The 13,026-nt window shown below is 28.1% G+C and overlaps 1 protein-coding gene across 1 annotated transcript in view; it reads left to right on the top strand.

Moving 5' to 3' along the window:
- The window catches only part of LOC107442880 (lysine-specific demethylase 4A), an 18,441-nt gene extending 6,428 nt beyond the window's left edge, over window positions 1–12,013 (top strand). The window contains exon 2 of the mRNA XM_016056552.3: window positions 6,424–12,013. Within this exon, the coding sequence (XP_015912038.1) occupies window positions 6,454–9,861 (3,408 nt within the window). The 5' untranslated portion in view covers window positions 6,424–6,453 and the 3' untranslated portion in view covers window positions 9,862–12,013. The remainder of the gene's footprint in view (window positions 1–6,423) is intronic.
- Window positions 12,014–13,026: the final 1,013 nt, after the last annotated feature.

The following is a 13,026-nucleotide window of genomic DNA, read 5'->3' as shown; positions in this document are numbered from 1 at the left end:
CGTAAATCTTAATTGTTATATATATATATATATAGATAGATAGATAGATAGATAGATATAGATATGTGTGTTAATTTATTAAAAAAATTAGTAATTAATATGATTGCTTTGGTACTTTTAGTAAAGTAAAAAAAAAAATTGACAATGTTTTTTAATAGAACGCGTAAAGCCCATAGAAAGAAATTATTGCCTTTTTAGAATATTAATGCCCTTTTTTTTAAACTTTTGCACCCTGCCCTATTTTCTGCCTAGAATGAGCTCTGCATTATTTATCCTTATGTAAAAACATAATTTATCAGTATTAAAAGCATATTTATATTTAAAGGATAAGGTATTCACTTTTGTTGTTCAAATAATATTATAATATTTCTATAATTTCTAATTATCACTACCTAAACATTTCTGTTAAGAAATTTTTTTTCACTATACCAATAATGTAGCTAAGATTCGATTATTTTTCAATAATAACTAAACTTATATAAATGATATATAATAAATGATATAATAATAATAATTATGATGTATTTTATTTTAAATTAAAAATGTTGCTATTTTGCCTGAGACCAAATCACTATTCTTTGCATTCCTAATATATATTTATAATGATTATAATTTAATGACTCATGGAATGATGTTGATTTTTTTGTTCCTTAAAATTAAATTAATATAATCCCTAGAATTGACCTTAATATTTTTAAATCCATATTCTAATTTGTATGTTTGTTATTTCTAATTGCTGAGTGTTTTTATTTATTTATTTTTTTATTTAGTTTGTTTGCTATAATAAAAGAAATAAAAAAAGAAACTGAGAAAAAATGTTTTTTAATCATTATATCATGCAATGCAAAAGTTTATTTTAAAATAAATTCTAATAAAAAAATGCTCACAGAATGAAAGTGAGGAAAAATGTAATACATATGAAGTAATATAAATTCAAATTAATTATTTTAACTGAAGAAAAATTATGCAGTATAAACAAAATCTTAAAATAAAAACAAACCCATCATATTTCAAAATAAAATAATTAAATAATTATTTGTAAATGTACTTTTATTTATTTTTATTGATTATTAGATTTTTATGAAGTAAATGTTTTATTTTTTATTTATTTATCTTTTTTACTAAAAAAGATCTCTTTAGCAACAAAAATTTAAATCAAAATTACGAATAGTGAGCAGTTTAAAAATGTGCGTTTCCCGCCACTTTGTGTATTTCTCAGGTTGCAATAGCATTTCATTAAAATTGAGGATGTGACAAGTACTTGACCCTTTTGTCAAAAATTCACTCTAGATAATAGATATGATAAAGAAATATACAAAATCGTATTTTTTAACTGTATTATAGTATTGTTTATTTTAAGAAAGAGTTTGTACACAACTTTTAAGTTTTGGAATCCATGTTTCTGCACATGGCTTGCAAATTTATCTTCTAGAAGACATAAAGAAAAACGAAATTTGAAGAATATAAACTAGATTTCTTTATAATGAACTACAAGTTGTTGTTTTTTAAAAATTATATTTAGATAAGTTAATTTCATCATTTTTTCGACACTTTTAGTTATAAGAATCGAAAAGTTTTTTTTTTTTTTACAGTTTTGGTGCTTTTATTAAAATGCAATATTTTAACGGATTGTCTCATACTATTCATTTACTGCCACTTTTTCCTTGTGCTGTAGTATAAATAACTAGTAACATAGAGAAATTTTAATTTTAGTGTTTAAGTTTTGTTTTAGGAGCTAAGTACAATTTGTTTTTTCTGTTTTTCTTTTTAATTAACTTTTCTTTTTATAGGCATTTTTAACGGAACACAGCATATTTTTTAATGAATGCTAATTATAAGTTTTATTGTATAGCAATTTTTTCTTCTTCTAAAAATATGAGTAAGTTACATTGAAATTTCCAGCACAAGAAATCCATCCATTGCATTTAAAAAGCTCATTCAAAAAAAGATCCTTTTTGTTTTCATTTTTTTTTTAAAAAAAAAAAAGAAAGAAGAGGAAAAATTAACTTTTTAGAGCATTTCTGATAGACTTAATTTTTTTCCATCTTGAATGTATGGTAACAGTAAAACTGAGATGTTAAGCTTCAAAAAATTTTTTCAAAAATTAAGATCGGTCATTATTCTCTCTGATTCGCTTTTGTGTATTATCTTTGGACGTTTTTATGATAGCACAGCATTTTCAAAAGTGTTTCTGGTGGGTATTATTTTTTAGTGTTTAATGAATACGTTTTTCCGCAAAATATATGCATAGCAGTGAAATTTTGGTTTCAGTGTTGCTATTTGGTCCCGAATTAACATATTCGGCCTATTTTCTATATTGTCAAAATCACGTGGGAAAATATAGGAATAGTTGAAGAAAAAAATCACTTAAATTTATGCTGAACTCAGCATGATTAAAGTGCGTCAAATGTGCATTTTAAAATTCGCATGTCGTATTAAAATTATCAGAATTTTTTAGGGAATATATGGAAATAACTGCCGAAAAAAATAGTTGAAAAAATGAAAGAATTGCAAAAAAAAAAAAAAAAAAGTGATAATAATAAATAAAAAATCATAAATTTATGATGAGATCGGCACAAATAAAGTGTGCAAAAAAATTATTATTTAAATAGCAGGGGTCTGTCCAGACATTTTGTGAAGGGTCCGTTTTTTGTGAAATTGTGAAAAAATTATTCACATTCTTTCAACCAGGGTCCGTTTTTTTGAATTTGTGCAAATAGGGTCCGTTATTGCAAAAAAAAACTTTTTCAAGGAGTTTTTAAATTCTAAAGATATACAAGATTATGCTCAACACTGTAAAATTATAATTAAAAAAATTTAATTTTAAAAAATAAACAACAATTTCTGCTTCTAAACTAGAGATGCAACATACAAATATTTGGTATTTAGCCTATACTGCTGAACGCAGAATATTCATTTCGGACGAATAACGGAAGAATCGTCTGCCGAAGACAAAATTTAGTTCGTTTACATCCATCTTTGTTGTTTTCTGCCCTGGAAAGGGTTTATTCAATTAACAAAATAATAATGAAGATAAACAAATTTGTGAAGGGTCCGATTAAAAGAAAAATCATTTTGTGAAGGGTCCGTTTATAAGTTAAAATATTTTGTGAAGGGTCCGTTTTTATGAAAAGATATTTTGTGAAGGGTCCGTTAACGGACCCAAATTTCTTCTAAACAGACCCCTGAATAGGCAATCTGAAGCTCGCGTGATTGATGTGCGACCTGAGGGAGATTCTGAAAACGATTTTCCTTTTTACAAAAAGTCGAAAATTTTGAATTTTAAAATTCGGGTCATTACTTTTTGATGCATAGATTCGGTCATGAATCAATGTTGTTCCTCAAATGCTTTTTCAATGTTTATTTATTGCTACAAATTTCCACATTTAAAAAAAAAAAAAAAAANAAAAAAAAAAAAAAAAAAAAAAAAAAAAAAAAAAAAAAAAAAAAAAGCTATTTTAAATACAACAGTACAATGCACGATTTTCAAAAACACTTTAACCAGCTTTACTTTTACAAATTTCATCATAAATTGAAGTAATGGTTCAGTTTTTGTTTACATTTATAACTTGTTATGATACACTTATTACAATATTATGACTCGTGAATTATAAATTGAGCATTTATTACTTTTTAACATGATTTATTTATGCAAATTTCATCGTAAATCTTAATTGTTGTTTTTAAAGGCAGTTGTTGCAACACTTTTCCATGTGATTTTGAAAATCCCATATTTTTACGAAAGTATTACGACACGCAAGTTTCAAACCTTATATTCAAATAATCACTTTTTGACAAGCATTGTTTTGGGCAGTTTTTGCAACGCACTTCCATGTGGTTTTAAAAATTCGGAATTTTGTAATGACTTGTGAATTTCAAATCACGCATTTAAATAATTACTTAATAACATGCTGATTTCATTGTAAATTTAAGAGTTTTTTTTTTTTTTTTTTCAATTAATGTGCAACTTTTCCATGTGATTTTGACAATACTGTTATTTAAACCTTGAAGTTGTTACGACACTTGAGCTTCCTCGATTATATTTTATTATTGATTATCTTAATATAAATTCTATGAATACATTATTTCTGAATGAATTGTTAGGTAGAGAAATTTAATGAAATCAAATGCTACAATTTTTATTTTTTTCATTTTTAGAGACATATTTTATCACTGATGTTACAATTAAAATTATAATTTGATAATTATTACATTACATTATGATGAGACATTTAGTATCTTTTTTTAAAAATAATTCATATCTAATTATCAGTCATATGCCAAACAGTGATAATTTAAACAATTTCTTTCTAGGAAACAATAAACCTAATTTAGAATTTTTTACAAAATTTATATTTTTATAACTAGTAAGTTAAAGTACCAAAGAATTATTAAAATCGTATTTCCAAATTTCAATCAAAGCATCATGAGCAATCAAGTGCCTCTTTTAGAAATTTTTTTTTTTATAAACTATCTACGTTCTCTGTAGGAATTAAAAAGGACAGGGTGCTTCCTCACAGAAAAGGGAAATCACACTAACTTAAAACCATAAAAATTTATCAAAATGTGTAATATCATGCAATAACTAAATTTGATCCTCAACAATTTTTAGGTTACTGTATATTATATAGGTACTCATTATCTAAATAAGAGAAAAATTTGTAGTTTATAAGTAATAATTAAAGACATGCTAAGAGACAATCTCAGTGCATACATTTTTTTTCTTCTTCAAAAAATAAATAAATGAAAAATAGAATTAACAAAATATGTGTATAAAGATATATTTTTTGATTAACACCTTAAAATATTTTTTTCTATGATTTATTCCGAAAATAATTAGAAAATAAACATGTAAGGGTTCACATTTTTTTTAAATTATTTATTTAGAAAATAATTTTAAAATTTTAAATCACTTAAAAATTTATTGATGTACCCCCTAGAAAAAAGAAAAGCTTATAAAAATTTAATCAGTTGGGGATAATCCTAACAAAGTAAATATTTGAAATAGTAACTATAATCTTAGTTAAACTTATAAACACAGATAAGTTTTGTGTGTAATTGTTACTTTAGCGGTTAATTAAATTTTCTTAAAAATAGAATATGAATTGAGTTTTTAAGGGATAGCAGCTTATTTTTACAAAGAGGGTGCATTTATAGGGATCAGGGGGCAGGCAGAACGGTCCGCCCTTCTAAAAACGCTTAGGGAGAACACAGAACTATTTTAAAGCGGCTTAATCGTGTACTCAATAAATTAAGTATATATATTTTGCTAGCAAAAAATAAATTATAATCAGTTCTCGATTAACATATTAGGGCAAATGGTAAAGAAAAAGTATAAATACATAAAATTGTAAATATAAATAAAAAATTAATGTCAAAGTTTTATAAAAAAAATTGATGCAAAACACAGCTAATTATGCTCAGTAGTACAAAAATAAGTAAATAAATAAAAAATTATTTTAAAAAGTGGAAAATCTTGAACATATTAACATGATTCATGACACTTAGTATTTAATTTTTTTAAACTTTTTAAAGTTACTAAAAAGTACAGAAAGTATAAATGACATTAACTTATTTCTTAAAAAATCACTAAAACTGCTCGAATTTTTTTAAAACTTAGTTATATGCTTGTAAGGTCTGCAAATATGATATCTGTATAAATGGTAGAATTGCTCAGTACCAAATAGCAATTTTTAAAATCTTAAAGGTGTTCATGACTAAAACAGGGGGTAAACATCATTTTATTAATTCATAGACTTTCAATTATTGTAACTAGTTAGTATATGCTAAAAACTTTTGAAATATCCCTTGCAACAATTTTACCTTGGCTACAGTTCTGCTCAAAATTAGCTCAATGTGGGTCCTATATGAGAACATGCATTGCATTGAGGAACCAATATTAGGATGTCTAGATTTTTTAATATTGGTCTTAGAATTGTCTATATAGTGTCTATATTGCCTTACAAATGATTATAAAATATATGGTGATTCTAACAATTCTATAGAAGATGAATATTGCTTGTAAAATGGCCATAAAGTATCGGGTGAATCGGTCTGTTCTATATATGGCCAATATTGGAAAAATAGCGGCTATTTGAAACTTTATTAAGCTAAGATTCATGAATATTGGTTCAATGAAGACCCAAATCATTTTGCTGCTTGGGTGATTATTACAAGGAAAATGTTTAAAAAAAATAACTTGTTACAAAAATTTTGAAATTGAGGTTTCATATTCAGAAATGGTGACAAACATCCTACAGTTCGTTAACCTCTATGCATAAAGTGCAACTGTTTGTTCACAGTGCTATTTTACTGAATCTTATGTACATCAAAATATTTATTGTGTATAGAGATTATTTAATTTGTAAATTTTTTTTTATTTATACTCAACTCCATATTTCAATATTTTGTAACTCTTTTCAGGTATTACTGGTATTTTAATTCAATAGCAAGATGTCCTATTCTGCTCCAAGAATACAAGTCTTTCGACCTACTATGGAAGAGTTTAAACATTTCTCTAAATACATTGAATATATTGAATCACAGGGTGCTCATAGAGCTGGCTTGGCGAAAATCATTCCTCCTGAAGGATGGATACCACGTAGAAATGGATACGATGATATTGATCTTGTTATCCCTAGCCCTATTACCCAAATGGTCACTGGAAGACAAGGATTATATCAACAGCTAAATATTTCTCAAAAATGCTTGACTGTAGGAGAATTTCGTAGGATGGCTGAAAGTCCCAAATTTCGAACTCCGAACCATTTTGATTACGAAGATTTGGAGAGAAAGTATTGGAAAAATATTACATATAATTCACCTATTTATGGTGCTGATGTTTCTGGATCTCTTTATGATACTGGTGTAAATGAATTTAATATCCAGCGCCTAAATACTATTTTAGATTTGGTGAAAGAAGATTATGAGATACAAATTGAAGGAGTAAATACTGCTTACTTATATTTTGGTATGTGGAAAACTACATTTGCATGGCATACAGAAGATATGGATTTGTATAGTATTAATTATGTCCATTATGGTGCTCCCAAATCTTGGTATGTAATTCCACCTGAACATGGGAGACGATTGGAAAGATTAGCTGCTGGTTTTTTCCATGGTAGCCATTCTGAGTGCCCTGCCTTTTTGAGACATAAAATGACCATAATATCACCTCATATTTTGAAACAATATTCAATCCCTTTCAGTAAGATAACTCAAGAACCAGGAGAATTCATGATAACATTTCCATATGCCTATCATTCCGGGTTTAATCATGGATATAATATTGCAGAATCTACCAATTTTGCATTGCCACGTTGGGTTGAATATGGAAAGCGATCTATCTCCTGCGTTTGTAGAAATGACTGTGTGAAAATTTGCATGGATATTTTTGTAAGAAAATTTCAACCAGAGAGATACGAGTTGTGGAAAGCTGGTAAAGATATAGGTTCTCACCCAGAAGACCCAGCTCGTCAGTATGCAGCTCCTGCCCCTAAGAAGCTAGAACTTGCACTTTGTGCGCAAAGAGAGAGAAAGAAATTGAAAGATGTACAAAAAATAAAAAGGCATCCCATTGCTAAACCTCAAGATATTGCTGAAGCAGGTTGTAGTCAAGATGACGAATACGAAACAAATGTGGCTGATAGTGATGAAGATACTAAATTTTATGATGTCAACGAAATTGTTAAAAGTGAATCTTCCAAAAAACGTTTGAAAAATCAAGCAAAAGTTCAGCAAGTCAAAAAGCAAAAGAAAAAACCAAAAGAAATTATTTTAACTGCTAGTGAAATCTCTTCCCAAGATTTCAAAACAGATGAATTTGAAGTCAAATTAAATAGGGAGCAAATTAATGAAGTTGAAATTGATGCAACAAAAGAAATTCTTAGTTCTGAATCTGAACAAGAAGTCACCATGGATACTTCACTTGAAGAAGAAAATTTAAAGCACACAGTTGTTACTAAGTCAGAGCCTGAAGAAGAAGTTAAGAGTTTTTATCCAAATGAAACTATTCTAAATGAATCAGTTGTTGCTGGTGAAAAGCCACCTGAGCTAAAACCATTTTGGGATCGTGAAGAGAAGATTAAGCAAGAAAAATTGAAACAAATTCAAACTACAGAAGCTTTTAATTCACAAATAAAGTTATTTGAAGATTATCCTAAATTGCAAGAAGCTGTAAATGCAGGTTCATTCTCAATTGTTACACTTGATTCAAAAGACATGGTGCATGACACTGTATGGTCAGGAAAATCAAATAGTTTAGAGGAAGATACGAAGTTAAAAACCGAACTTTCTCCTGTAGAGTATCCACTTTTTACTCCAACTTGGCGTTGTGAAAGAAATGGTTTGAAAATTAAATTAAAAAGTTGTTCGAGTTCTCCCCCTGATAGCTCACCCCTATCTCAACAGTCCTTAAAACATACTGCTATGTCAAGTGATTCATCAGTGGAGACAGTTGTATTGAATGAATCAGTGTCTGATGATCCATTTGTAGTTGCCAATGAGGCTGAAATATCCCTTGAAGAAAAAAATCTTAATGAACTTAGTCAAAGCTGTTCTACTAGTTTTTCTTCACCAATTGAACCCAATACTGGAACAAAATCTAAAAGTAAGCGAATAAGTAACCTGGATACTAGGTGGGCTACACATCTTACTAATCTCTGGCAGCATGAGCCTAGAAATTTTGATGCAGAAATCGCATTCAATGAGAGATTAGCTAGCGTAGCACCTCATTGTGCTATTTGTGTAGTGTTTTCACCTTTATATCATAATAATAGCTTTCCCACAGAACCAGTTCATGTGCCTTCTTATAGTGCTGTCAAAATGCCAGCTTATTGCTATGGTAATTCTTTAAATAGTGATTGCATGATTGATACAAATTCTTTATTAAGAATGGATGGTACAGCTCCACTTTTGACATGTTCAAGATGCAAAGTATCTGTTCATGCCACTTGTTACGGTGTATCAATGTTGCCATTAAACTCTTGGGTTTGCACACGGTGTACAGCACAAGCTTTTAAAGCAGAGTGTTGTTTATGCGTCTTGCGAGGTGGAGCTCTTAAACCAACTACTGATGGTCGCTGGGTTCATGCAGTTTGTGCAATTCTAATAGCTGAAACTTTCTTTGAAAACACCATTCAAAAGCAACCTGTTAACGTGTCAAAAGTTACGTCTGCTCGCCAACGTTTAAAGTGTAGATACTGTTTTAAAACCTCCATTACCAAAGAGCCAAAGGGAGCATGTGTTCAATGTCGGTCTGGAAAGTGTTTCATATCATTCCATGTCACATGTGGCTACATGGCCGGAGTGATTTTTGAAACTTGTGATTGGCCGGACCCCATCCACATGATATGCACAAAGCACACTGCTGCAAGACGTAAGCCACCTAAACGAGAGCTAACAAGTATATCTGTCGGAGAGAAAGTCATAGCTAAACACCGAAATAAAAGATATTACTGGGCTAATGTGATCTCTAAATACATTCAAGAGTATTATTCTATCCTGTTTGATGACAACTCCCATTCAACAAACACTTTGCCTGAAGATATTGTCAGTAGAAGCATCACAGAGTCGGGCACACCTCAAATGAATGAGAAAGTGCGAGTAAAGTGGCCTGATGGTGAGATTTATAATGGCATGTTTAAAGGATCACAGTCGTGTGAGTTGTATGTTATTGAGTTTGATGATGGATCTGTAATGCGTTTGGAGAGGAAAGAAATATATGCTGCTGACGAAGAGCTACCCAAAGCTGTGCAATCAAAAGTATCCCATTCTAGTGAAAGACATGCCATTGATTATGATACTGAAAAAAATGGAAAACGTGTCAGGATTACTAACTCTAAGTACAGGTTGAGTGTTTAACTTATTGTGATTATGTTTTTAAACTTCAGCATACATCAGTTGACTGAAGTTGATTTTCATTTGCTCATCAGCTCCATTCTCATATTATTGATCAATGAAATGTTTTACAGAACAGTGTCATTATAACATGGTTACCATTAGAAACTTGATAAAGTGTAAATAAATTTTAATTAAAAAGAATTCCTATATAAAACTTTGACCCAAATAAATTAACTTTGGGAAATGAAGATGCACACCATTGTATAAAAATCATTAATGAGTTTCTTTGCAGATTCTAGCTGTGTGTGTGCTTTTCAATTGATATTCTATTATTTATGTAATCTTCACAATGTGTATACATTTGTTCTTGCTTCTTTACTTTCTCTATGTAAATGTTAGAAAATATTATAAGTAATCAAATCGAGATACAGTAGGGAATTATTTAAAGCAATTCATCTAATAATTTTTCTTATAACACCAGATGTATGATATTGTTAAACCCTGTGAGTTCTTCCCATGCAACATAATTTGGAGTTTTTACTGTAATGTATGAAATACATAATTACTGGATAGAATGTTTATGTATTTACTGATATTTTAACTAAACTGTAAATTTTTCAAAAATACCTCCCACTTTGCTACAAAAATAAATGTTTTTCCTTTTGTTTGTTGTTAATTGTTTACCTTAAGTTATTTTTGAAATTGGATTGCTCTGTAATATTATATTACAAACAATTTTTATTTATTAAATTTTTTTTTTGTTTGGCATAAAAAATAAATTTTACGATTGAAAATAATTTAATTTTTAATGCCTTTTTTATTATTTTATGGGCCTGTAAGTGGTAATTGATTTATGACTTACATTTAATTGTTTTAATTAACAATGAAATAGCTTTTAACTATTTTTTAACTTAAGTTTCATTATATATTTTGTTTTCGTGAAAATTATCACAAACAATGATTATTTTAATTTTTGTATTTACGTTAGATATTATTCAGTATTTTATGTGCTTTTTAAAACAGAATTTTCTCCATTTCTTTTTCAATTCTGTTCTATTAAATCTGTTTTAATACTTTTTAAAATAAAATGTAGACTTTTTTTTTACAAAAAGATGAAACTGTTACACAACTTTTGAAACAACAGTTTTTAATTCAATATATCTACTTTTATGATGTCAAAATAAAAATTACAGTAAAAAAAATGTCTTCATTTATTTTTCTTTTTTAAATGACTGAATGCTCAGCAATGAGTACTTTTAGTTGGAATTATCTCCCTGGATTATTTTCAAAATCATTGGTTCCTTTCAGTTTACAATTTTCATATCTCTGTAGTTTCTTACAATTTATACTCAATGATAACTAAAAAAATTCATATTCAAAATTATATTTAAAGATAATTTATTAAATATTGTATATAATCTATGTGTGAGTTAATATTATTTTCAACTTTACTATAGCACAAGTACTTAGAAGCCTGTATAATTTTGTTCTTCAAATGAATTTCAATTGCATTTTTGTGATTGAAATAAATTTTGTTTTTGTATTCTGGTCTTCATTTGTTTCTTTAAATTTATTCTTTGTTGCTAGATGTAGTTTTTATTTAAGATTGTAATACTATTATGTGAAGGAAAAAGCTGCAATTTGTTAATTTTTTCCTATGTCTAATGTGTGACGCACGTTGGTCGGTACACGTTGTCTTGTAAGCATCCGGTGCTTATTGCCACCTCAGTAAGGAAATTCCTTTTTCAATGCTTTCTCTAATCTTGATATAAAAAGTATATTTCAACTTGAATATTTACTTGAATTAACATGACTTATCACATTTTGGGAACTCCTTCTGTAAAGTTTTTTCTTTTCTTTTTTCCCATTTGTTTATTGTTCCTACAAATATAATTTTCTTGTATTGGGAAAGGCTGATTCTATTTGGTATTTAATATTTTATTTGAACAGTATAGAGCGTGGCCATGCATACATGTCTTTTTCCCACCAATTGTGTTCTTATTGATATATGTGTTGTAGATAGTGTATGATGTTTAATTTTATCTATGATCTCATATAGATGAAGTTGTATATTTCTGCATTGTTGCCATGCATATTATTTAATCATTTCACAAAATTGATAAAATGTATATTGATTGAAATTATAAGAAATAAATATTGTTGAATGTTGTAATTTTGCATCTTATTGAGGAATATTTCATGATTAATCTAAATACATAGTGCACAGAAAAAAATGAACAAAACACCTGGAAAAACGTTTAATCAAATGATCGGATTTGTATGTACTAGTTTACAATCTTTGGTCTGAGAGGGTGACTTCGAATATTGTCCACACTATATTTTAAGCTACGAAATCGGACACAAAATTGTACGTTCTCTGAATAAGTATACTTTTTTGTTGTTGTCAGATTTAGTTTTTTGACCCTCAAAATTCAGGGGGTTGCTGCAATCTTAGAAATGTAGTCCCAATAGTTTGGTCAGGAGATCAGTTTAAAGTATGAACCCCTCAATGTTAATTTTACTTTTGTCTTGTCTCGAGAACTTTCTTAGCAAATAAAAGAATTTTTGCTCTCAATTATAAAAATAATTTATCCAAAAATAATTCCATGCAAAAAATGACTGTGAGTGAATATTTATTATTTTATTCAATAGTATAAATAATTTTGAATTGTAAAATATTAAATTCACGTTAATTTAAAGAATGTAACTTCGTATAGCAAAATACAAAATTTGAACCAAATTGGTTAAAAAGTTATTGAGAAATCGTATTTTAAATATGACTTTTTAACATTCGAATTCTCACAAACTGTTCTGATTTCTTTCAAATTTTGTAAACCTTGCAATACCAAATCTGTGTAATTTTTATCAACTATTGTTAAATAAAATAGTATAATAAATAATTATTAAAATTGTTTTTTGAGTGGAATTATCTTTAATTAAGCAAATTTTATAATTTTGTGCAAACATTTTTAAATTCGCTAAAAAAATTCCCAAGATATGACAAAATACGCAAAAAGTGAAATAAACATTAAGGAGTGGATCTCTGTCATGATATTAGGAACATATTTCCTAAATTGCAACTACTCCCTATAATAATTTGTGGGGAAATCATAATCCCTCAGAAAAAAGTATGTTTATGCAAGAAGAGTACGTTTTTTGCGTATAATTTCGTTACTTAAAATATCA

This window comes from Parasteatoda tepidariorum, chromosome 6 (assembly GCF_043381705.1).
Source record: "Parasteatoda tepidariorum isolate YZ-2023 chromosome 6, CAS_Ptep_4.0, whole genome shotgun sequence".
Taxonomy (NCBI): domain Eukaryota; kingdom Metazoa; phylum Arthropoda; class Arachnida; order Araneae; family Theridiidae; genus Parasteatoda; species Parasteatoda tepidariorum.
Note: the sequence above shows the minus strand (reverse complement) of the source record. Positions and strands in the feature narration are given on the sequence as shown.